Genomic DNA, 27526 nt, shown 5'->3' with positions numbered 1-27526 from the left:
ACGACACTCATCCTGGTCTCTTAAATTCTCACGGGGCTACACAAATTACCTTCGCGTGACTCTCTTCAAACAAACCTTTAGCGGCTGCCATGACGGTGCACTGTGCCGTCGTTTGCCGGGAGCAAGCGGTGTGTCTTTGTTTCGCTTCTGGTAAAAAGAGAATAATTACGTATTTTAACAATTCTTATTTTTACGAATCCTCATTCAGGATCAGGTTGGATGTGTGCCTTCAGAAGGAAAGTAATTCGTAAAAAAAAATGCTCGATTCGTCTCCATAAAAAGATTTAAAAAACGAAGCTCTGTGCAAAGCTCTTCGCGGTATTTTCGGGTTGTGCCACGTGTTATTTGACACGATCATAATACGATTAATGTTTTTTTTAAATATCGTCATTCATCCAAATTGCATCTCACAATTACCGAGGAACCACACAAGCTGGAAGGCAGCAGTCAGCCGGTTAGCCGGTGCCACCAACGATTGCCCAAACTCTGCAGTCCTCTATATATTAAGATGTTTTCAGACAAATGGTTATACATGTGGCTGGAAACCAGAGTCCCCGGGAGAAAGCCCACGCATACGAGGGGGCGACACTCGATCCCTTACAGATGAAAAAAATGTGTCCACACTTTGCTGTACCGCCTTCTCAGGAATATACAGCGCAGAGACGCATAGTGCTGTGGCGAATAACCTACAAAGTTGCAAAAACGGGTATGTGTTTATTGCACAAAATATTGCAACGGAAGTTTCGGCTATTATATTTTCTTGTATGTATTCCACTGCCCATGTCAACGAAGATAGATAGTGTAAGTGTGTGCATGGTGCTCTGTTGAGTAAAACAGCCTTAAAAATTCAGTCTCTTAATTAGAAATGTCTACAGGATTTTTTTTTCGAACAAACTGGCTACCGGGAACAAAAAAAGTCCACCAAACACTGGCAGCGGTAACAAAACCCCACTAATTAACTTGTCCTCCGATTTCAAAACAATGCCAATGAGCCAAGCATTGTTGAAACTTGAGTGGAAGCAGGAAACTGTCGTCTTATTATCACTCTATGTATCCACACAATTAACTACGTTTATTTTTACTTGAAGATTGATGTTAATATCTCTTTCACAATTCTGTACCAGGCTGCGATGATATCGGGGTTGAGAAATTGCAACCGGAATTACACGCAACGCTGCTGGCTAACACGAGGCTGCGAATGCCAACATGCAGTGAACCCACTGACGCTCCGACACAGATCGCTGAAAGTCTTTTAGGATATGGCCCCGTCGCTGAAAATTTCAGGGATCGGCGCTGAAGAGCGATGGCGACAGCTTTGGACAAACTGTGACATCCGCAATAAATCAGTGTCTCATCACCGACACAACCATCGAAACCCCCCCCGCCCGCCCGCCTAGATTATACCTGCGTCAAACACGGTGTTGCATTCTTGATTTGAAGCTTTCGTGACTGCAGGAATCCATACTCTTTGGTTCTTTCGGTAAAGTCACGTAGTTTATTTTATATTATTTTATTTCTAACCACGTGACTTTACCGAAAGAACTAAAGAGTATTTTTTTTTATTTTACCACGCAAGGTGAACTATACAGCTCCTTTTCAGAGGCGATCTGGCCACAAATGATAGCTCAACGGAAGTGGCTTAAAGTCACGTGACTTTACCGAAAGAACCAAAGAGTACAGTGGTGCATGCCGGGCGGAATAACCCGTAGCACCCATAGCAGCAGGCCCGGCTGCTACAACTCCTCTCGGATGGTGGAGGGGGGGGTGTCAGTAGAGCTGGCCTGTTTGGGGGGGGGGGAGTACCTTAAGAGTGATATACCGCTCGGGAGAGCGAACTTGGGTGGTGCCAATGGGTCATTCGTTGGTTCAGCACCGACCCGGCCACCATCCATGTGTAGTGAGTTCTCAAAGAGACAGACGACGTAGTTGAGGCACACTCGTTTATTTATCCCAAGGCGGTAACAACACTTGAAGGTGTAACGCCCCTTCACCCGTACTTAATGGGAAACACCCCTAGCACTATTCCCTGACTGTCCTATTCCCAGTCCTCCGCTACGAGGGCTAGGGGAGGCGATCTGATCCGGCCCTGGTCAAGCACGGATCCCGGCACCCAGCTAACCAGGCCGTGCTCTTACAAGAGCAGCGGTCCTGGAGTTCTTGGGGCCGCGCCACTGGCTTGCCCTGCTCGGCCCTGACAAGGACAGCGAGCCAGGGAAGTTCCAGGGCCTATCCTGCCGTTCTTCCGTCTTCACTGGTAAAGCTTCAAGCACTGGCCTCGAGCCCTCTGGCTCCCCGCCTTTTATAGGAATCCTCTCCGAGGAAGGGGGCTATGGGGGGATCACAGCGCCACCCATGGCCCCCCAGGGTTAACCGTTGCGGACGTGGATGTAGACACCCGTGTGTGGGTGCAGACACCCTTGTGTTTCTGTCCGCCTTTCTCCCCGTAACAACCCCTACACATGCAAGTGGGAAATCAGCTGCAGCCCCCCCGGTGGCACGCGACGATGGGAATCCTGTGCAGGACGTAGTGGACCACGGTGAAAGTCAGCGGAGGCGTTGCAGACGTCCATTCCCCACCCCCCACCTCTCCCGAGGCTGTGCTTTGGCCATTACCGGAGCTGAGCGAGGACTATGGGCTGCCATAAAAAGCCGTGCGTAAGCAGAACGAGAAGAATGGGCGTATAGACTATGAGATATTTCATTTTTACGTGGAGGTACTGCACAGACAGTGGCTTGTTTTAATTTACTGCGGAGGCGACCTTTTTGCTGTTGGGGTGAAGGCAACGTGGAAGGCAAATTGAATTGGCGGGCGTCATTGTCGCCGACAAACAAAGCCCCCGTGTCGTTCATTTGAGCGACGTCTGCCGACAGGGACGCGATGGCTTGGCGTGATCGGCTAAAGCAGGTCGGTAAATAAGTGGCATTTCCCTGAAAGTGCCCACCTGTAGGCGGTTGTGGGGTGGCGTTCTTTGTTGTCTGCCAATCGCTGGCGGTGACAAAACACTGCACAATCGTTTTAGGCTACATTTAAATAATTATCTGAAGTTTTTCATGCAGGAAGCCTTGACTATTTAATAATACATGCCTCAAGACTTTCTTTCTGTCTGAGGGGATTCGTGCATTGTGATGTTTGACCAATGCCACGAAATAATGACGAGCGTCCGCGTGGAGAGAACACAAAGCGACAAAAGTGAACGGGCAGACCGCACGTATCACATTCATACGTCTCTCCCTACACACACACCACACAAAAGCATCCCTGACTAGCCGGAGCGGATAATCTCAGCAACACAGGTTCAAACCAAGCAAACGCTGGACCAGCCTCGACTCACATTTATCATGAATTCGCAATGCCACTGTGTAGATTTTGGCGATTTGCGCGGAACTGTATAGTTCTCTCGTGCATTTTCAGGTTGCACCGTGCAATGTGTGTGGCACGTTTCTCTCCACACGCTGGGAGTTTCTTCACTTCAGTTTTGCTCCAAAGGCAGCTGGGCGTGGTGCTGGCCACACCGCGACCTTCACACCCTGTGACGGTTCTGTTCAGGAACTCGCACTTGCCCCAACAGCCTCTGGTAGGCGGCACGGGGGGAGATGTCTCTCTTGGTGCGCACCAACCGCCACACATCTCCGATGAGCACGGTTGACTACGTACGGCGCGAAAGAAGTTCAACATGCGTAAATTTGGTCAGCAAGACAACAACAACAACAACCGCCGTTCGCCACTAAGTGGCGGTGATGTGACCACGGCGCTTGCGCCATGCTAGACAAGCACATTGCAGGCAGGCGCGAATCAGCCACCAGATCGTCCGCCCCGCGCCTGCCCGCGTGCCAGCCTGCCCCGCTGAATCAGGAAACTCTGTGGCCGCGATAATTGCACAACCAATAAACGGAAGGCTTTCATTAACGGCGTGGCCGCAGCTGTGGCCTAAAAAAACAGATCGTGCCCTTTGGAGGCAGCTCATTAGTTGAGAAACGTGTTGACAGAATATGGAGCATGGTAATTTAGCCGTATAAAAAAGCTTGCTTGTAGCATTAGTGGCACGAGATTGAATTATGAAGATAACAGATGAATGGCATTGTGCTTTAATTAAAAAAAACTCATCTCCCTCGCATAGAATTTTTTAATTGGTATTTTGGAATTGCATCGCTTCTGAGAAATATCACGCGGAACCGAAAATGAAATCGTAGAATTTCAGGCCACGTCTTGCGTCTTTTCCGCCCTGTCCCTAATTCTGATGAGCACTTTTTTTCTCTCTCGAGCTTTAAAACAGCTCTGCGGCTTTGTCAACAATGGCAGAAAATATACGAGGCACGTCACACCATTATCCCTTTCTTTTGGACGGCATATATTTTTGTTACATGGTAGCTTTGTAGAACGGCATATATCTACTTTGAAGTTCTGTTTTACATTACAGCCACTGTGATTTTCTTCTAATTTTTTTACGGGTAACATTCGTCATAACTTCAGCATGAATGCATAAACGTTATGAATGTCTTGGCAACGGTGTCGGAGGGGTGGGGGGTGCAACTGATGTTTTCACAGAAATGTAAATTTGTAGATGCGACGGATTCGCGTGACAAGCAGCGAAATGCTCAGTCTTAATTTGTGCAGTGAAAGTGAAGGTTTTGGGAAATTAACATCAATTGGATGTATTAACTTCCTGGCTCTGACAAGCGAGTCCTTTTTTTTCCCACAGCGCAGCATCGGGATTTGCATCGAGTGGCTTCGATTCAGACTGTAAATTAGGAACTTAACATTTTAACCGTCAGAAAGTTTTACAAACATCGCTTATTTTTATTATAAATGTGTTTGGGGTAATTGTCCCCCCCCCGTCCCCCAGTGTTATCCCGATTGTGCTCTCACTGTCATGGCATGAGATGAAAAATCAATTTGGATCTTTTTTTTAAGAGTAGAGTAACCTTGAGTGTGTTAGAGAGTGCTCCACGGAAGTAGATCTCACAGCGCTACCACTGAAATCCCTTCAAGTGGGTACAGACAGCAGGCGGCGTTCGTCGCATGGGGGTCAAACCTAAATTATGCTTTTCTTGTGCAGCCATTGGTTGAGACTAGGTTAAGGCAATCAACAGTAGTCATTTTGAAGTATGAATTTGGTTTTAGCATAAAAAAGTTTAACATCTACATTCAGTAAATGAATAAATAATTTTCCGTGCATTTCAAAGCGCAGCACGGCAGCGTTAATCATCTTTGCATCGGTCCTGAATCGGTGGTGGAAATTCCATATTTCTGTGGCAGGTACCACCAGCCTTTGGGGAAATCTCACTCAATGCGGAAATCGTGATGTGCCTGGCGAACAGGGACAGCCTTGGGGCAAAGAGTATCTTGTGGGAATAAAATAAATTCGCTGCTCACTGTTGAAGAAGAGTGGAACTGTTGCTTAAGCCCAGTGTGGGCTTAAGCCCCGGGGTTGCAGAGAACTTCTCGCACCGTACACATTCGCCGCTCAGAATCATAATCAGAATATTTATTTAGGCTGGAGGAATCCGATAACCTATGAAGCTCATTTTCACAGATGTCCAGTAGGAGCAGGGTCAGAATGCTACAACAGCAAACAATACAACAACACACGATATCAGTGCAAAGTATGATCACACATAAATATCAAATCGTCTAAGCGTTAGGATATTTTGTATTTTCGATACTCTTAAGGCTGCATGTCTATCACGAAGGCACTGTGTTTCACAAGCATAATCTGCATTAAGTTCACAATGTTTGCTATGTGTTGTACCAATTTTTGTTTAACTGACCAGGTAAAGCCCAGTGAGCTACTAGCTTCTTTTTCAGAAGCCACCTGTCCACAAGTGATAGCTCAACAAAGTGGCTTCCAGCCCTCACAAGACTGTAAATGCTCAATGATGTCTGTGTGTGTGTGTACACTCGCCACACAGCAAGCTCGTGATACTCCCATATATCTTCTTGGTTCTTTCGGTAAAGTCACGTAGAAGGGAAATAATAAAATAAAAAAATAAAACATGATAATTATTTTCCTTCTACGTGACTTTGAGAATTGTTTTATTATGTTTTATTTTTATTATTTTATTACTTCCCTTCTACGTGACTTTACCGAAAGAACCAAGAAGATTTACCGAAAGAACCAAGAAGATGAATCCCTGCAGTCACGAAAGCTTTTAATCGGAACTCACATATATCTTGCAGTCAGCTCTGACATGCTGAATGGAGCTACAAGAGCCAGGCAGGAGATAGCAATGTTTTTTTTTCAACCCAATTTATGCAATAGACAACATTTCATCACCACTGAACGTTTGCCGTTTTTTATAATATTACATTGAAATTGCAATTTATCTTCAATCCCTCCCCTTTAATGTATCCTGCCTTCTTTCCCAATGCGTCCTTGCCCAATGCCCCGCTCGTTGGCGCAGCAGTTGAAGCAATGGGGGCAAGTGTATTGAATCCCTTCCTCTCCTCCGATGTCGAACCCTGCGGTATCGTTGGCCCCACCGCATTGAGTCGGTAGGCAGGTCCGCGTCCGGTGGGGTAAAAGTGTGGATATTATAACCTCTGCCAAGACGTCTGCCTCGCGTGGAATAGTAGGCCAAGTACACCCTTAGAGGGGCTCTTTAGAGCTCCCTCTAGTGGAGGTCTATCCGCCAGCATTGGCGTGAGCAAGACATTGCAGGACTGCACCTCTACCTTTATCCCCCCCCCCCTCCCATATGGTACAACAGTGGATTTTGCTGCACTGCGCTCTGCCGCCCACAACATATATCAGACAGCCAATAACGCCTGTTAATGTTGGTGGTCGCCTATGACAGCACTATCCAGGCTCAACCCTGCTGAGTAGCTTCTGGGATCTGACAATATCTGGCACAAATTGGATGATTTGATCTTTAAGCTGTCCCCCCACGACACCCTCAACCTCCTTCCGCCCCCCTCTCAAAGCCGCACCTCTTCTCCATTGCCCGTTCCCTTCCTCTTCTCTCCCTTCGCCCCTCCGATCCGTCCCGTCGCTCCCCTGTAGCCCTTTCGTGACCCCACCCCCCCCCCACGTGTCCCTCTGTTACGGTCGCTCGTTCCTCGGCCACTTGCGCACGCTCCTTACCACCTAAATCACTCCGATTTTACGTCACCGCTTTTTAACTACGTAAGGCGCCTTGATTTGAGGCGCTCTACAAATATTAAATAAGATAATATGGGCAAAGAACATTATGATGCTAATGATGATGGTTATTGATGGCAATGACGATAACGTGGTGTATATCCCAGCCACCTCCCAGTCTATAAAAAAAAACTACCACGATAGCTAAACTATTCTTATTCTACCAGTTAAGGCCCACTGAGCTCTAGAGCGTTTTTTTCAGAAGTGACCTGGCAGCGACATACTGTCGATTCTAAATGTGGAGAGAAAAACCGTAAGGACCCGGAGAAAAAATCCACGCGACTACGGGGAGAGAGACATCGCAAATTTCGATTTAAAGCTTTCGTGACTGCAGGGATTCATCTTCTTGGTTCTTTCGGTAAAGTCACGTAGAAGGGAAGTAATACAATAATAAAAATTAAACATAATAAAATAATTCTCACGACGTTTCGGCCACAACACAAACAGCCGTCCTTAGGTGAAGACCAGGTCTGTCATTTAGACGCTGTCGCCTCAAATATACAGCAGGCGTCAGGGTCGGGATCGAACCCACGACCTGCTGTATACCAGCATAACGCACACGTCTGTCCCATGCTGGACCGCCCGCTATCAAAGCGCTTCCACAGTGAGCGCACGTAGCCTGGCACAGCGCTGCGTGGCGGTCTCGCCCAAGGCTTGCGGCGAAAGCTGGCCTATGCTTTTCATGAGCGGCGGAAGCGGGAGCCCAATCTCACGTTCCTCGCCCACTTCATTTAGAGTCCAAGCGTTGCCATGGGGGAGACCCGGCGCTCTCTATCTCCCTCTCGCTCCTCGAGCTGTTAAATTTGCCGGAGATCCCATGCTGCTGCTGCCCCCCACCTCCCCCCCACTCCTCCTACCGCCCTCCGTGCAACCACGCCAGCCTTTCTGTCGTTCTCGTTTAACTTTTGTGCTGCTCGCGTTGTTGTTGTTGTTGTCCGGTGCTGCTGCTGCTGCTGCATCACATTGTGTATTCTCTCACGGACGTTGCACAAACTTCATGCCCTTCTTGTAAATAAGTTCATGAGTAAACGCAGCGTAAGTGCAGCCGCAGTGCGCATTGACATTCTTGATGTCTTCTTTTTTTTTATTGCAGGGGGTTTCTTCTCGGCACACAAAAAAATAATTGCTATGTATCCTCAATCTGGTGTTGGTGGTGGTTGGCTACGTACGGCTGTGGAAGAAGTTCAACATGCATGCGTACGTGCGTGGCTTTTACCACGCTGGTAATAGGGAGAAGGTAAAGGTGCAGCCCTGCAATTTCTTGCTCATGCCACAGCTGGCGGAAATTGCCGCCACCTGATGTTTGGGAGCTTTGGAGAGGTCCCTCTTGGAGGGTAGTAGGCCTACTCTTCCTTGTGTAAGAGGCGTGAGAGTATCCACACGTCGTCACGTGACCGGCCTATCTGACTAATTGCGGTGTAACCAATTCGTACTGCTGGGTGAACAGAGGGATTTTAAGAACTTTCCCATCTCACCATTCCATCCCACAGGGATTGACCACAATTGCCATTGGATCGTACGGCCGATGAATGTGTAATACATTTACTTGGGCCAACCAAGCCCCAAAGGCCCTTCCTTAGTATACCATGCTGGGTCCACGTGCTCCCCCAATCTCCCTAGGAATTATAGAATAGATTTTAATTCAGGAACCGACTTGCGAAGATTCGGGGCTAGCAAATTGTGAAAATCTCCCAGCTCTGATGGCGACCAGTTTGGCGTAGCCATCGAGCGTGCAGATGATGCAACTGCAATGGGACACACGGCCTGGCGCAAGGACAAGGAAGAGGTGCGAGTCGGGGGGGATTGGACCGAGGGTCCATGCCAACCGCACTAAAGCCGCTGATGGTGATGCTCTTTACCATAAATGTTAGCATTGTGTCACGATAAAAGTTTTCGAACTCATGGCGGACATCACAGGGTTTCACACAGCAGCCTTGGGTCAGACACTTCCAGGTGAGAGCCAATTGACTTTTTTTGAGATGTAATGTTTTCATTGATCCTGCATTGCACATGGTCTTCTGCTTTAGAAGATTACAGACTTCTCGGAGCTCCCATAGTGCTGTGTGTGTGTGTGAGCGCTGTGTGTGTGAGTGCGTGTGTGTGCGCGCTGTATGTGTGAGTGCGCGTGTGTGGGCGTTGTGTGTGTAAGTGCGTGTGTGTGCGTGTTGTGTGTCTGGGCGCTGTGTGTGAGTGCGTGCTTGAGTGCGTGCTTGAGTGTGTGAGCGCTATTATTTGCATGAGTGCTGTGTGTGTGTGCGCTGTGTGTGCGTGTGAGTGCTGCGTGTGTGTGTGTGTCGAAGTGGGGAGCGGTGGTGTAGTGGTTAGCGCGCTGCGCGATGAACCTGGCGACCCGGATTCGATTCCCGCTCACGGCCAACACCAGTGACGATTATCTGAACCTGTCCTGGGCCTCCCCTAGGTCGACTCAGCCTGACATTTGTACCTGGTGCGGTGTGTAAACATCGCCACTGGGGAGACAAAGCCGGTCGGGCGTGGTGCTGGCCACCCACCCCCTCGTGTACCGTTCCGGCCTTCATAGGTGCTCGCTAACAGCACTTGCCCCTACAGTCTGTTAAGGCTATACGGGGGATCTTTATCTTTGTCGCAGTGCACTCGTTCGTGTCACTCTCTTCACATTGTACACCGGAATTTTCCGTCGTTTCGGAGATATCGCCTAGCAGTTGTTTTGTAAATCAAATAATTTTAAGTATTACCTCGTTATGTGGACTCAATGTGAATTGTTGTGCGGCGCTTAATTTCTTTGCACATCGGTTGTAGTAAAGAGAAGAGCAACCAAAACCCCCAACAACATTCGAGTTGCATTCATCGCTGTGCAACAATTTGAATGGTGGCTTTGAGAATTAACACTGGAATAAAAGCGGCCTACGCGCGATATCCACTTGAAACCAGGAGTCAGTGGCGTGCAAACAAGGGCTTATTTTCCAGGGCGTCTTGAAGGGCTGACAAATCTTCGAGGAAGGTAATTCGCTTTAGTGGTGCATCCGGGTGGTCTATTAATATGTCTGGGTGATCTATTGATATTACTTTTTTATATCTCTAGCAGGCCTATTCATATTTCTGAGCACACTGGCAGTTCTGCAGGTAATACTGGGTGATTTAGTGATAATTATGGGTGGTATAGTGGTCGTGATTATTCAAGAATTTCGGAGCCGATATTATGAACATACAGTCACATCTATGTACAAATTGTTAGAAAAAAATACTCGCCGAATTAGGCAAAAAAAAAAGATTGTTCTGAGAACGTGAGCATCCGATCGGTCTGGACCCAACAAATTTGTATACGGTTGGTTTGTTACGCCATTCACTTCCCTCGGCACCAACACGCGTCATCAACCGGCTGGGTGGCGTGCCCTCGCACCTGCGGGCTGGGTGGCGTGCTCTCGCACCTGCGGGCTGGGTGGCGTGCCCTCACGCACGCAGGGTACGAGCGAGCGAGCTCCGTGTAATTGTCTGGGAGTCTGCGTGGCTCTTTTGTCACGGCGTACCGCGTGCATCCGTGCGGAGGTTGAGAAGCCAATGCCCCCCCCCCCCCCAAGAGAAATCTCGCTGCAACTGGCGCGGGGCCGCTGGCGTCTATAGCGGCAGCACGGCCGAGCCGAGTCAGCGCTTTAGGCTCGCGGCCGCAGCTTGGAGGGCGATTGGTGGCGTCTTGTCCCTCCGCGCCAGACGCAGCGCCAGCACCGCAAGGAGTCGATACCGCGATGTCGGCGACGGTAATCATTGCGATAATTAACAATAACAATTAGCGCTGGGCGATGTGAGCGGCCGCGAGACATTGTTGATGGTTGGCCAGGTGGCGCGAATGGAACGAGGCAGGAAGGATGTCGGTGTCACGTTGTACGGTCGCTTATGTCGCAAAGCACCGGTTTGATCCCTGCTCATGGCCAACATCCGGGGCGCATATCTTAAGCGGTCCTGGGCTTCTTCACCTTTGTCGACTCGGACCTAAATGATCGCAGTGGCTGGTGCACTGCGTAAACATCGGCGCTGGGGAGGCAAAGTTGGCCCGACATGGTGCTGGACGCATCACCTCCTTGTTGCCGCCGTGCCCGACTTCATAGGTGCTCACAAGCAGCACTTGCCCCAATGGCCTGTCAAGGCTGTCGTCGCACAAGGGAAACTAGACGAGGTGCAGGGTCCCGCCTGGCCGGCTAACGATGTCACCTGGTATTCACTACGAGACCTCCTGCCACTGGTAAAGGAGGTCTCATAGTGTAAATGCTTATCCCCGAGCTCTCAATACTCTGATAGTGCGCTGTCTTTGAGTTGTACGCCTTTTGGCGTCATCTGGTCCAACACCAATGGAGACTAGGCTCTAAGAAAAGCTGTCTCGGGTGTGGACCAATCCACTTCAAGGACAGTGCATATCATTATCATCATCAGAGTTTCTTTTTGTTTGCATTTTGACTGCTTGTGTTGTGGTTGTTGCAAACATGATGCCTTGTATAAAGGTGTCAGTTTTTGTACCAGTTGAAAGGGTAAAAACCTACTACTATCACCTGGTATTGTTACGTGGATTTTTCTCCGGGTCCTCCAGTTTTTCCCTCCGCATTTAGAATCATGCATTGAGAATATTTGGCTGCTAAAATTTCCACGTGATCACAAGCCACTTCGTTGACCTCTCATTTGCGACCAGGTCGCGTCTGAAAAAGAGCTATAGAGCCCAGTGGGCCTTATCTGGTAAAATAAAATAGTAACAAAAAATATAGCTTGACCCAGCCTGACAGAGCGACTGCTGCTCTGTGACGGGGAGTGGTTCTGACCTCGCCCGATTGGGTGCTCGAGATTCGGGAGCAAGGTGGGTGGCGGCCAGTGCCGGATGATCCTAGCAGCACAAGTAGCTACACATGTAGTAGTTACACATGTAGTAGCTACATTTGTAGTAGCTACGGGCCACGCACTTTCAAGGGCCCTGCGCTAAACGCTTTCAAGCTATCATTTCCGGTTCAGCGATTCTGCACTTGCTCTATTACTATAGTACTATACCGCCTTCAACTTTCATGAACGACTGGGTGTTTAAGGTTACCGATTTGTTGTATTATCTGGCTGTATAGCAAATGAAAACATACATTTACTTGACTATGCAAGTAAAAAATGCATTTTAATATGTATGTGTTTTTTTTAATTTAGGGCCCCATATAACATCATGCTACAGGCCCCGCACTAGCTTAATCCGGCACTGGTGGCGGCGGAGTCTTAGCGGCGAGGTCACGCAAGGCGACGTCGGCATCATGTCAAACCACCTTGAATGAATGTTTCGCTCAAAAGAGCAGTCGGTGGTGGAAATTCCACATTCTTATGGCGGGGGAGAGTTCATTCAAAAGGCAGGCCAACACTGCTGACTTCACACAAAATGGTAGGCATTTTATTGACCCTGGAAGGATGATGAATTTGAAATACACTGTGTGTATGATTGTTGAAAGACCCACCGTAAAACCGCTGTGAGAAGTACAATAATAAAAGTGCAATAATACACTGAAATAAAAGACGATGTGGATTTAAAATGCGTTGCATTGAAATACAACGCATTGGATTTAAATGCAAGCCAATGCGGATTTGAAATGCATTGTATAGAAATACAATGCAAAAGTGTATCAGCAATAAGCAAAGAGGCCACTGTCTCCTTCAGCTGCGAGTTCAGTCTGTAGTCCTCATTCACCACTCTCCTGTGGCATGCTGGAAAGCAGAGACAATAAACCGTGAACAAAAAGCAAAGCTTGCACTGACATGGAAATGTGGGTTCACTTGATTCTGGCGAAGCAATTGACGATGGGTTAGGCGAGTGGATGGCATGTGCCAGCCAGCGTGGGTAGCCGGCAGACAGACGCAAAGGCGCCTCTGCAGGTTACGGAAAACTTTGCCAAAAAAATCAACCAGAGGAGAAGCCGCTTTCGATAATTTTATTTTCTTTGGCTCGGTAGCGGAAATGTATTGTTTGAAATGTCTACGAAGGCCACCGATTGCTACGTTCGTTGGGCTTTTAGGCAAATACATTACAATACTGTATAGTGTATTGTGTGCGTGCACGTGCGCCTTTCTGCGTGAGTGTGTGCGTGTGGCGGGGAGCGGTGGTGTAGCAGTTAGCGCTACGCTGCGCTACGAACCCGGGGTCCCGAGTTCAATTCCACCACTAGTGACGATTATCTGAACCGGTCCTGGGCCTCCCCTAGGTCGATTCGGCCTTAAATTCGGTGTGTGAACGTCGCCACTGGGGCCCACCCCCTCGTGTGCTGTGCCTGCCTTCATAGGTGCTCGCTAACAGCACTTGCCCAAACAGTCTGTTAAGGCTATACGGGGGATCTTTGTCTTTGTTTGTGCATTTGTGCTTACGGCCACGAATACCGTGACGATGATCTGAACCGGTCCTGGGCCTTTCCTAGGTCGACTCAACTTCAAATGAGTACCTGGTGCAATGAGTAAACATCAACACTGAGGAGACAAAGGCGGCCGGGCGTGGTGTTGGCCACCCACCCCCTAGTGTGCTGCACTGGCATTCATAGGTGCTCGCTAGCAGGTTATATGGTGGATCTTTGTATTAGCACGAAGACATGTCGATGTGTGAGAGTGTGGCGTGCATTGTACCCACAAACAGAACTTGCCCCAAATAGTCTGTTGAAGGCTATACGGGGGATCTTTGTCTTTTGGTCTTGTGCATAGGTGAGTTATTTTGGGTGTACATCTTTGTGTGTGTATGAGTGACTGAAAATGTATTTTATTAGTTTGTATTTTGAAGGAGTGCCAGTTTGAAACATTCAGGCTGGCTGATGATCCATCCTGGATTGTGTGAAGAGCTTACAGAATCTTAAAAGATCTGGAAATAGTCCCATCAACGAGCCCTTCAGCAGACGAGACTCTATTGGCTGGGTCATGTAACCCACAAGCCCAGGCACCGCATGCTCAAGCAGCTTCTGTTTGGCCAGACAAAGGGGGTAAAACGCGAAATGACATGGGCTGGAGAGGAGATGGGCTGATACGGTACAGAAGAATGTGGAGCTGATTGGAATTGACGATCACTGGTACCAGCGGTGTCAAGATCGCTCTCTGTGGAGGAGGCTCGTGAAGTTACGCTACTGAGCAGTTTCCCTCCAACAACAGTGGATGGCAGAGGAGCGACGCTCACAATAACGAGTGACACAATAACGAGCTGAGCGTCTGGCAGTTAATACGCAGCAAATTGGCACAGTGAGGACCACACGTGGTACATCTGCCAGTCATCTTATCTTAGTCAACCCATGGCACCTGGGTCTGTCCCATGGCCTTCTGCCAGGAAGCCTGCCACACTTAACGTGAAACCTGCGTGAGTGGTCCATCAGTCTGCATCTTTGTGTCTGTGTGGGTCCCTTCCATGGGCTGGAGGAGCCCAGGGCAACCAGGCTATGAATAGGTAAGGGGGGGGAGGTTGTTGTAAATTGGACAGGGAGACCCCATTTAATTCCTTAAACCAAGGCCCACGCCAACCAAGCTACCCCACTGCATTAACTACAAGGAGTCACACAGCCAGTCATCCAAAGATAAGAGCGACACAATTTGGGGAGAAAAAAAGCCACATAGCAACATCACCCACTGCTGGCAGACTAATGCCAAACTTTCATGCCGGTGCAGCGTTCCCCTTGCAATGTACAGCGACAGCTGCCACCGGGGTCCTCTAGGCTTATCTACAGAACGCCATTGGAAAGGTTGAGATGAGCTGCTATGCAAGGTGCTTCAAGTTGACTTTAAACGTAGGTTTTCGTAGCCAGTACTATGATCAGTGTTTGTTTTTGGGTTCGGCCTCGTAGTAGTAGATTCATGCCAAAATTCTTGTTCATAACCCTCCACCACCCAATAAGATTGCCATATTTACAACGTTATTATTTATACGTGCCAATATATTGATCAAATTCTCAACAATAATACTCCACACCGGTGGTTTTAAAACTTTTCGCCTTGTGTTACCGAGGCATTTAGGCTCCATATGATCGCAACTCCTTATGTTTACACGTACCCAACTCCGCCACTGCATCGCGCACGCACGTTAGTTTCTGTGGGTAATATTCTTAGGTTTTTTTTCGGTAAAGTCACGTAGGTAAAAAATTAAAATTAATAAAAGTAAAATAAAAATAAATCACGACGTTTCGGAGGCAACACAAGCTTCCGTCTTCAGGTGGAACCGTCACGATAGCTGTATCAAGTGATACAGCTATCGTGCTGTGACGGTTCTACCTGAAGAGTGATACAGCTATCGTGCTGTGACGGTTCCACCTGAAGATGGAAGCTTGTGTTGCCTCCGAAACGTCGTGATTTATATTTATTTTACTTTTATTAATTTAAATTTTTTACCTACGTGACTTTACCGAAAAAACCTAAGAATATGAATCCTTGCAGTCACGAAAGCTTCAAATCTGTGGGTAATCTTTGCGCCTTTGTCCTCCGTGGGTGTCAGACTCGGACCCGGGCAAGGCCGGGCACGGAGCAGAAGCTGCGGGCCCTTCACTGCGGGGGTACGACCCGTGCGCGGGAGGCCGCTGCGCCCAACCGGCCGCTCGACCGCTGGTCGACACGGGCGCCATGGTGTTCCTCGTCTTCGGGGTCCTCAGCCTCAACCGCAGCGCGACGGCCGAAGGCCACGGTGGTCGTGACGACAACCACGTCATCCCCAGCACCGTACGTTGCCCTCCGAGCCGTCAGTGGAACTGCCACCTGTGCCGGCGTTTTGTGCAAAACGAGCCGCCGTCTGTACGGGCAGGCGCTTTGTCAAAGTGACCCGGCCACAGTCGTGTGCGCACGCGCGGTGGAGTAGCTGTCGGGTGTGCAGGGTATGGGTTCCAACTTGAATGGTTTTCCCAGAATCCTCCAATCAGCTATGCAGGCTGTTGGGGCAAGCGTCGTTGGAACGAGTGCCGTTAGGGCAAGTGCTGTTGGGGCAAGCGCCGTTGGAACGAGTGCTGTTAGGGCAAGTGCTGTTGGGGCAAGCGTCGTTGGAACGAGTGCCGTTAGGGCAAGTGCTGTTGGGGCAAGCGTCGTTGGAACGAGTGCCGTTAGGGCAAGTGCTGTTGGGGCAAGCGTCGTTGGAACGAGTGCCGTTAGGGCAAGCGCTGTTGGGGAAAGTGCTGGCTCACTATGTTTCAGTGTGAGCTACGCGGGTTGGGTTTGTTCATTTTTAACTGCGACACACGACGCCAATCGCAGTTGATACCTGAATTTGGCTGGACTTCCTGTAGATTGACTCGGCATGATGTTCGTTAATCATTAAAAATTGTAGCTGCGCTTATAATGCAGGCAGACGGGTGCTTGTACCAAGTGCTGATCTGAGACCAATTGGAACACAAGAAATCAATCGATGAGATAATTAGTTTCCACTTCTATTCAAACAAAAAATTATCACGGAACCAATTCAGTAATTTGAGGACGGTGTCAAAACATGATTATTTTTTTGTTGTGTTAACGGCTCACATTTACGGACGATTTGAAACCCTGGATGGAGGTGGCACACATTCATGAAAATAAAACGTGTCCGTGCAGATGACATGACGGCTAGCATGTTGGGGCGACGTAGCACATTACGGATGCGGGGAATGTGTTGAGGTCGTTATGACGGTATCTTTTGACGCTGCCGACACGTTGTGGAGAGTTTTTTTTTTAAGATGACGAACGGCGCTGCATCCCCCGTGTGATGCGGGTAAAGGTCACCGTGTGAGTGCAGCTCCGTTCCAAAATGCGTTCGTCCCTCGGAGAATATTTTGCTCCAATAACCCGGAACAGAAATCTGATGGTCAACATATTGGCCTGATCGAAATTTTTTTTGTGACCAGTTCTGGAATTTTGAATGCCTTTCATGGGATTGTGAGTGTGTGTGGGACCCGCGTTACAAAAATGAATGCAAGCATTCCCATTATCGCTCTCTCACACTGAACAAAAGTCAAATTTTGGGAGAATTTGTGTTTTTATTGCGGAGTGGTTGTGGCGTCAGAGCACAGAGCCAACACCGCTGAGGTCCTGGGCTTTAAATCTGCATTTAAGCCACTGCCAGTGAATAAACTGGGTTGTGATAAAAACACACACACAAAAAACCCATCACATTAAAGTGAATTATTTTTCACTTTTTTAAATAAATGATACGCTTACTCTATCACATGACTAACATTTGTTTGTAGCAGGGAATGTGGGAAATTGCATAGCCTAGTGTGGAGAAAAAAAGGTAATTTGAAGAGATTTCATAAGTAGTTCAATGACATATTCTTCTGCGGACAGTTATTTGAACAGCGATGATGCATTGTTCTGCGGGAATTCTAAACGGGTGCTTCGTCCTCATGGCGTGACATCAATAGCGCAATCAGCGTCAATAGAACGGCTGAAATAAAATTGAGCAACCACGCAAAAAATGTAAGCAATGGCAGCGTGTGCGCAGGCGTGTCTGTTGGCTTTCCCACTTTGCATACTTCCATAAGCGCCCCCCTGCGCCCCCCACCACAAGGCAGGTTTTATTTTTGCCGAGGGGAAGTTCACACCTCCGTGATATTTCCAGCAGCTGTGAAGCGGAGCGCATGGCCGCCTCGTTCATCTTGGGCCACATTTCCCCGTGCCGCCCGCATCATTGGTTGCGGATAGGGCCAGCCCTGAAGCCCCTCGTGTCCCCTTTTTCATCCGTCGCAAGCACTCTGTGTGTGTATGTATGTTGAACTTCTTTTGCACCATACGTAGCCTACCGTGCTAACCCGAGGTGCGGGGGAGGGACAACAAACTAAACATAACAGCAGGTTCTGAAGAAATTAGTTTTCAATCGAGATTTCAAAGTTCACAGCTCCAGTTGTTTTCAAATATCGGAAGGAAGAACATTCCAGATTGCCACAAAAGTGCATCTGAAAGCGTGTGATGCGGCGATCCGTCTGTGTTCGATGGCCAGCCAAAAGCCACTGTGAGGATGGCCAGAGTTCGCGTGATGATTTATGCTCCTTTACGAGATCAGCAAGGTATTGTGGTTCATTTGATTGTGACCTCATAATGTATTCGTTTGGCTACCGGAAGTCAATGCAGCTCGGCGAGCACTGGACAGACATGGTCGGCACTTGCAGTACCCGTCACTGCATAATACGTAATGATTAGTACCTCCGATTAGCATGGTTGGCTACATACAGTGCGAAAGAAGTTCAACATATGCACATAAGTAATGACGCATTGGCTCACAGCGGCGAAAATCGATGTTTGGGCTCACGTGGTACATGCATCGAAAATGTGAGCGCGTGAGAAAAACTACTATTTATGATTCGTGCGAAATTGTGGAATGCTGACGTGGTGCCATGGTTAGCATGCTGAAATTACGATCAAGATGTGGCAGTTATTTTAGTTTATCTCCCAGTGCAGCGTTTGCAACGATGGGTCACGTTTCTTAAATCCCTCTGCCTCTGTCCGCCCAGCAGCATGCAGTTCAGGGCAGTTTGTCAATCGGCAGGTTGCATGCGGTGGGGTAAAGCGAGGGTAAATTCCACGTCTTCCAAGACATCTGCCTTGCGTGGAAGAGTAGGCCAAATACCTCTCGAGGCGGGCTCTCTAAGAGCTCGCTCTAGCGGAGGCCCTTCTGCCAGCGGTGGCGTGAGCGAGCAGTTACAGGGCTGTACCTTTACGCTCTGTCCTTGCATGTGAATGATATGCTAATGTTACCTATAGGCTAATGGAGCGAACAAAACTGTACAGACGAGACAAAATCAAATTGCTGCACAGAATCGTGCAATTCATCAAATTGCTGGCGGGGTTAGAGTGAATTATGACATGCCTAGTGCCGCGTGCGTGTGTAATAGATAGATCATGCGTGTTCTCTAGAGTGGCTGCCTCCTGCCACACGAATGTGGAACGTCCAGCATCACACACACCCCCCCTTCCAACTAGTTTTAGGGAAACGCTTTTACCCTGCTGATATTTATACAAACGCTCCTTTACAGCATGAAACAAATATCTACGTTTGTACGTAGCTTTAAAAAAAACATGGTATGTTCCCAACTTATAAGGAAACTTTCAATTTATGAAGAGCCAGTGCGGTGAGATAACGGCGCTGCTGAATTGAAAGAACGAGGTTGTAGAATACTTGTGAGCAGGCTTATGCCAAGTCAAATGCATTTCAAGAGTTCTTCTTGTCACCTTTAACTCGAAGCGCATAAATGCCCAAAAGCAATACGTTAACAATGCTAAATACGCTTTCGAACGTAAACGAAACGACAGCCGCCATCGTCGTCGCGAAAATGTACATCGTATCATCAACACGACAAACGATTTTATTCGATTTAAAGCTTTCATGACTGCAGGGATTCATCTTCTTGGTTCTTTCGGTAAAGTCACGTTGAATGGAAATAATAAAATAATAAAAATAAAACATAATAAAATAATTCTCACGACGTTTCGGCCACAACGCAAGCAGCCGTCCACAGGTGAAGAACGGGTCTGTCGGAAAGACAGCATCTGAATGTGAAACGTCGTGAGAATTATTTTATTGTGTTTTATTTTTATTATTTTATTATTTCCATTCTTCGTGACTTTACCGAAAGAACCAAGAAGACGACGAACGATGTCACAAAACCGGAGGTCAGTCGACAACCTCCGGCCGGCTTGAGAACCTCGCTCCATCGACTCGCCCTTTAATCACCCGGCGGGCGATGTGGTTGGAAACCTCGGCAGCTAGGGAGACAAAGTTTAGCCAAGCCGTGGGGGCGGTGGTGACCACATCGCGTCCCCCCCTTTCGTTTAGCGTGCACGGGGGGGCCTTCAATAGGCGCTTGCTAGCGGCACTTGCCCCCCACCGCCCAACAGGCCTACGCAGAGACGTGCACGAGTGTGACTCGGGGTGCCCCCTGGGAATGTCTGGACGCGTCGACGAGTCCACGAGCCGAGGTTAGAGGAGCGAGGCGATGGCTTCCTTACGGCCGTTTTACAAAGGGGGGGCTGGTGGGGGACTATAATTGTGTGACTATTTTACAGAGGTGGGGGGGGGGGGGGTGGTGCACGATTGTGTAGCGAGGAGTTTGGGCCATGGCGGGGGGGGGGGGGCTGATAGAAGTTGTCACAGTTTCATCTTCTTGGTTCTTTCGGTAAAGTCACGTAGAAGGGAAGTAATTTTTAAATCCTTTATATTAAGTTCGCTTGCTTGCTTGCTTAGGACCGTGCAAATCATTCGGTCGTTTTTTAACCCACTTCCCGTGATCCAATCGAGCTGACATTTTGCACACAGACTCGTTGTGCGTGACAATTAATTTTCGTGAACATTTTTTTTCCAAAATGTTACACTGCTTAGGGAATTTTTTTAAAATATTTATAACCAATTGGTTAATGCTGGCACACAATCATCTGACCCATAGGTGGCAGCCATCTCAAGCCAGAGGACGAGAGGACTCTAGCCGCCCCGATGCCACGCATATAAAGGATTTATAGTGAAAAACTTAGTTTTTACAGGTTAATTTTTTTTTATTTTATTACTTCCCTTCTACGTGACTTTACCGAAAGAACCAAGAAGATGAATCCCTGCAGTCACGAAAACTTTAAATCGAAAAATTGTCAGTTTGTTTGCTTGCTCTATGGAGGAGCTGTAGCTAAAGGGGGTAGGACGTGAGGTAACTTAATTTAGCTCTGTCAAGGAGCTGTCGCTGAGCGGATGAAGGCGTGAGATGGCTTAATTTAACTATGTGAAGGAACCTGTAGCTGAAGGGATAATACACGAGCTGGCGTAGTTTACCTATGGCGTAGCAAGAGCTGAGGGGTATAAGACGTTAAACTCATCGACAACCGGCACGACAGCAACAAATGCATGCGTATATATATATTCTCACAGTTGTTTGCGTTACTAACCGCTGTTTATTTTTAAGCTGCGCTGCACAGAATATATTCCGTGGAAGCCGTCGCTGCGTCGTTCCCCGCGTTTCCCCCGTCCGGGGGGGAGGGGGGCGCTGCGGTAATCACGAGGAGAAGGCCGCCCGCCTTCCCCTAATTGCTCCGTATGCAAACGAGGCTCAACAATGCAGCGAGGCCCGCCAGCCAGGGTAAATGCTGCGATTAATTGCCAATCCCTCCGGTATCACCCCTCACCGCGGCTCGCTGACCCGTGAGGCAGAGCGGCTCACAGAGGATGGGACCATTCTTGCCTGCCTCCCCCCTTCTCCCTGCCCCCCCCCCCCAATACCACCTCACCCGCCTCCTCTCCCCCCACTCTACGCATTGCATGGGTGAGCAGAACCGCTACCGCAGATATCTTCAGCGCACTACGGTGAGATCAGTCCCGTTTTCTTGCAGCTTACGTAGACTCCTCTATTTTCCGTGGGAAATGTACGGTCCACGAAAACCACAACAATGTCCGCAGCCATATGCTTTGGGGCTGTCCATAAATGACGTCACGCACCTGGGGGGGGGGGGGGTCAGACATTTGTGACGATGTGTGACGAGGGGGGGGGGTTTGAGAAATGTGACATCACATAAAAATGCGAAAATTTTAATAAATATAGACAACACGTTCTACTTAATTAAATAGACTTTTTAATAAATGTTTTCTCCGACAACATCAGAGTGCAGCGCCACATTAAATACGCACGACAATAAAAAATAGTTTAAAGCGATTTGAAGCATGTTTTATTTTCAAAATGGAAATGTGGTTTTGGGGAGGGGGGGGCAGAGCTTTGTGACGTCATATTTGAGGGGGGGGGTTTAAAAATCGTCCAAAATCGCGTGACGTAATTTATGGACGGCCCCTTTGTTGAGTCATCTTTTGTGGCCAGGTCGCTTCTGAAAAAGAGCTGTATATCTCAGTGGGCTTTACCTGGTAAAGTGAAAAAATATTTATAGTTTTGGTTTCAACTCGTCAGTTGGGTGAAATACATTGCAAACATTGTCCCCCGACTGTGAACTGACTGCAATCTTTGCCTGTCAAATACAGCGCCTTCGTGATACACTTGCAGCCGTCATAACGACAAGACTACCAAATATCCTCACGCTTTGGACATTTGATATGTATGCAACGTTGGGTCAACGTGGCAAACGATTTGCATCGTTGGTTCAACGTTACCTCAACGTTGGCCCAACGTTCAATTTTTACTGGGGGTTTTTCTTACGATAAGAGTTGCGTGGTAAATTAATCCCATAATCCGTGACATCTTTTCATGGATAAATAGTGTAAATTTGCCGATAACATTATGGATAATGGAGTCTGTAATGTTTTTACCACACATGGATAAAGGGGAGTTCTACTGAATTACAATAAATAGCACTGATTTCTAAAGTATTATGCTCAATTTTTTTTATTTCTGCAGATAAATCTGAGTAATTGAATATATTATTGGTGGATAAAAACCTGATAAACCCACCATCACAATGTTTTATGTTCGCGATAAACCTCCAACATTTTGTGATATATTTTTTATTGTGCTTCCCCCCCCCCCCCCCTTTGTAACTCTCAAAGCCATTTAATTACAACAATTTGCGTGGGATTTTGGGTCAATTCATCTTGACCTGTTTTAAATTGAAGCAATCAACAACGGCAATTAACATAGAGTGACGGGGTGGAGGGAGTGAGAGCAAGGGAGCAATTTGAAAGCAGACTGCAACTTGAGAGCAGTAGCGGAGCTTGCTATCGAGTGTGCAGGCGGTGCACCTGCCTGGACAGACCCCAGGCACTGGGCTACGAAGAGGGTGGATAGACAGTTGTTACGGTGGTAGGGGATGTGGTGCCCAATTCATACCTTGAACCAAGACCAGTGCCAGATTATCCGAGTAGCAAAAGTAGCATATGCTACGGGCTCCGCACTTGCACGGGCCCCGCACTAAACGCTTTCAAGCTATCAATTCCGGTTCAGTGATTCTGCACTTGCTCTATTACTATAGTACTATAGTACTATACTGGCTTCAACGTTTATGAACGACTGGGTGTTTAAGGTTAGCGATTTGTCGTATTATCTGGCTGTATAGCAAATAAAAAAATACAATTACTTTACTATGCAAGTAAAAAAAATGTGTGTTTTAATATTTATTTGTTTTTTTTTTACTTAGGGCCCCTTTATAACATATGCGACAGGCCCCGCACTAGCTTAATCTGGCACTGACCACGAACCATGACAGCCTCGACACACCACTTGGTGGAGGACGGAAGCTGTGACATCCTGACGTTTTCCTGCAGACTCTAACAAACCATATCAACGCGTTTAAACCGCGCTCACGAAGAATTTCTAACGAGAGCATGCTGTGGCTACAGCTGTCGCTGATCGGAGATGGAATAACTAAGCACGGAAGAAAATCAAACGTAGAAAACCCCCCCACCCCACCTACGCTTCCGCCTAACCGGTTAAAACATCCGGTCGTATCGAGCGAGCAGAGGCAAGTCGGTCGTAGGTGGTGAATGATGCCGCTCACTATCGTCAGGTTCCCCCGTGCCTCCCGCAAGTCCGAGGAGTAGCTGGGTTTTGGTATTGACTGGACACAGGTTCATGGTTGCTGTCCGGCTCACGGAGGGATGGCATCGGGGTTTCGTCCCAGTCCGTGATTTCTCTCTCCGACACGATTTATTTGAATTTCGATTTAAAGCTTTCGTGACTGCAGGGATTCATCTTCTTGGTTCTTTCGGTAAAGTCACGTAGAAGGGAAGTAATACAATAATAAAAATTAAACATAATAAAATAATTCTCACGACGTTTCGGCCACAACGCAAGCAGCCGTCCTCAGGTGAAGAACAGGTCTGTCGGGGGAGACAGTTGAGGACGGCTGCTTGCGTTGTGGCCGAAACGTCGTGAGAATTATTTTATCATGTTTTATTTTTTATTATTTTAATACTTCCCTTCTACGTGACTTTACCGAAAGAACCAATAAGACGATTTATCTGAATAAAAATGTCCAAAGGTATTTTATTATTAACAAGATGATTCAGGTACACAAGGCAGAGGACATGGAAGGAGGTTGACACCAGCACAACCCACACATTACGGATTATAGTGCAATGGAAACCTGTCTAAACCGCATGTTTTAATCAACTCTACAAGCCCCTGGTGTCTTCCCAAGCTCTGATAGCCCTGTAGGAGAAGGGAAAAAGGGATGGGTGGGGGGAAAGGGGGGTCGGGGTGCCTAAATGTCCTCATGAATGCTCTTTAAGAATCAATGCCCACTGGAGGAGAGGTCGTAAAGGGGTTCCATCTTTGGTGGTAAGCTGTCTCCCTGCCCCTTAGTTTTGCACTTAGATAATACGATTTATTTATAGAGATCTATTAACCCTCCTTGAATGCCAGCTGCCTCCTCCCCCTCACCACCCCACGCCCCAAAAAAAATATGTTCTGGAGCCATCCGTCGGCTTTAGAAAGGGGTTGTCTCTTTAATGTTGTGAGTCACTCGCAATCTGTTTTGTGAGTTTTTATCCTGGTTGGGGGTACAGTCAGCCCATCAGTCCCTCCAGGGTAAATATAGTAATGGGTACTACCACTTTGTTCGAAAGTCAACAGTGGCTATCCACCATCGGAGCGAGAAATGTCCACCACTGGCTCAGGGCTGTAACCAGATTGTGAGCACCTTGCCCATGATCAACCGAGCAGGAAACTGCGTTAGACTTTTTTTTTACACCCTAAAAAAATATCTGCTCTGCAACCATCCATGTGATTAAAAAGTATTTTGTTTTACATTTGCCTCGTTTTTAAAAGACGCTTTTGGTTTAAATGTGCTGATAATTGGCTTTCATGCTGAGACCGTTTGATATGTATTTGTTTTGGGGTTCAGGTTAGTCTGGAGCGGCATAGCCGTACTAAATGTGTTTGCTTGATTTGTAGTGTGGTTGTCACTTTTGTGAGTTGGCTCTGCAATGTTCCAGGACTGTTTGGAAACTAGACTTAAATACTGCTAAGCTGTTTCTCAGAACGGCTGTCTGCTACAAAACCTATCATCTGCACCGATGCATTATTTACGTCTTAACTTCTTGCTATAAATTGGAAATGTAAGAAAAAAGTGTATTTTCCATTATATTATTCCTTATGAATTTTAAGTCATTTGTTGGTAAATATTTTAAAATTCATTTATTTTTTTATTATTTGCCAGGGTATCATCATTCAGTTCTCAGGATGAAATGATGGCTCTGTGAATATAGTGGCACGTGTCACGTGAACAGTTTGTCAGCCATCGTGGAACTAAGTTAATTTAGGTTTTCATTGCAAACAGGTTTTTTTTCTGATGACTTTCTTTTTTTTTGTGCCTCTTTAGATCCGGCTTGAAACTGTAGAGCACGAAGCAATGGCGGGGTTTGCTTGCTCATTTTGTTTTAATCCACGAGCGTTTTTGTCTGGCTTTATTTGAGTTCATTTGAGAAGTGAGAACGGAAAGCGACGTGGCAACATCGCCCCCTACTGACAGACTGTACCCGTCTGTTGAACATAGCGCCTTCTTGAAAGCCTTGTGATATAAGAATGGCGCAAATTACAAACGTACGAATTCGTTTTTAGAGGCATAAATTGAGCAGGAGGTTGGCTCATAGCTCATGTCATAGACCGTGCCAGGACTCCCAACCATCAAGTCCGAAGTTAAAATCGTTGCGAGGGTTGACTGAGCCCCATTATCATCATCATCAGCAGCAGCAGCAATAATCACTAATGCCTACAATAAATCTATCCTGAATGTACACAATTTTGTCTGCTCTTGGATGCGAAGCAGGGTTGAACCTCAACAGGACATGGATAGGAAATGGCCTGTGAATACCAGACATTGTAACCTTCGACTGCAAGGTGGTCAAGAGATGGCAGTCCAGCAATGGATTCTTGAATCTATCTGTGTGGAGCTTTGAGTGCTGTTCACTCTTGTGCGTGGATATTTTATAGGCAGTCTGGTTTATTCCCGCGTGAAACTAAATGCTCATTATACAGATTTTTTTTTCACCGAATATCTCAATACAGGATCTTCCTGGGTAAATAAAGGACATCAACCATCACCTTCAATCACCATAATCGTCATTGTCACTTTAGGATTGGTAACATTAGTAACGCTTGAGTGAGGCTGGAGGGAAAACGAGCAGTGGTTATCTGACGAAAGACAGGGCCATGTCATGAGAACACCGAGTATCCACCACCTGTCTTAGAAGCACTACGTCTCGTTTTATTTAGTTTCTTTCTTTCACTCTTTTCCTTTGCTCTGCTCGATCTCTCATTGAGTCCAGGGGTCAATGGGATGACACCGTCGATGCCCTTCTAGACGGCGGGACCGCGCGACACACTTACAGCAATAGAGATAATGGCAATAATAATTTTACTGGGAAATGTCCGAGGGATGGTGACACGGCAAAGCGCCGTTATAATTTAATGTGTCGCCCCATGCTCACGGGCATATTAAACGATGATTTAAAATGCCACGTCGCGAGCCACCATCGCTCCGAGGCCACCCGTTACGGTGAATGCGGTCGTCGAAGAGTAAACCCGCGGAATCGTTGGCGATGAATTCTCCTATCGACGGACGGACGAAATGTTACGTAACACAGTAACCGAATAGCTTAACCCGGATGGGATTCTTTCCCCCACCCCACCCCTGCACACCACCCCAACCCCTAGCCCCCCCCCCACATCCCCGACTACTTTCCTCATCCTCTCCTTTGTTTATAATCGTAATTCAATTCCAGGACACGATCTGCTTTAAAAATGATCGCTTGCCGCCCGGTGAAATATCGCATTCTCAGCCAGGGAGATGAATTGTCTTGCTTCTACTTCCCAGTATAAAGGGGCTGTGTCACTGGCACTGAACAGAGGTGGGTGGGGGGGGAATGTGAATCGTTTCCTCCGGATTAGCAGTGTGTGCACGGAAAGTGGGATTTTGACCGCTTGCAATGGACAGGGGTGATATGCAATTCCCTGTTTTTGAGAACTGCGGCTTCTGTCCCTGCCATCGTTCTTCCTGCCATTCGTGTCGGGTCGTGGTCTGCCGCTCGGCAAGCGGTAATATCGTTGGCGAAAATATTCTTCGATTTAGTCTCCTTGTTTTATATATTTTTCTATTTTTGTTAACAGTGACTGTGAGCAAACAAAGGTCATCAAGTGTGACCACTAAACCAGAGACCGGAGCGCGATTTGCCGTGATGAGATAGAATTAACGAGTCTGATTGAAGATGCAGACTGAGGTTATTTAGTAGCGTTATTAGTGCACCGAGGAAGAGAAATCATGGTAACTGGCTACATGTGTATAGAAATAGATTTAATGTGTTCACCGATTGGCTGACCTGATAATAATTGGGGAGGAGGGTGGGGGGAAATTGTGCCTTCCTCCCACCAACATTGAACAACAAAACATCTGACTGCTTTAGATGACAAGACTAAGAGAATGACTACGTGAATTCCACAGTCTAAGACTTGACAACAATATAAAGGTTCCATACAATCTAGAATATAAAGGTTGTTGTTGACAAAGCC

The 27526-nt window shown here is 47.5% G+C and overlaps 1 protein-coding gene across 1 annotated transcript in view; it reads left to right on the top strand.

Moving 5' to 3' along the window:
• The window catches only part of DISP3 (dispatched RND transporter family member 3), a 192045-nt gene that overhangs the window by 126243 nt on the left and 38276 nt on the right, over positions 1 to 27526 (top strand). Inside the window, exon 16 of the mRNA XM_078869669.1 lies at positions 15583 to 15803. Within this exon, the coding sequence (XP_078725795.1) occupies positions 15583 to 15803 (221 nt within the window). The remainder of the gene's footprint in view (positions 1 to 15582; positions 15804 to 27526) is intronic.

Source organism: Lampetra fluviatilis, chromosome 28 (assembly GCF_964198595.1).
Source record: "Lampetra fluviatilis chromosome 28, kcLamFluv1.1, whole genome shotgun sequence".
Classification (NCBI taxonomy): Eukaryota; Metazoa; Chordata; class Hyperoartia; order Petromyzontiformes; family Petromyzontidae; genus Lampetra; species Lampetra fluviatilis.
The sequence above is the reverse complement of the archived record's forward strand: the minus strand, read 5'-3'. Positions and strand labels throughout refer to the sequence as shown.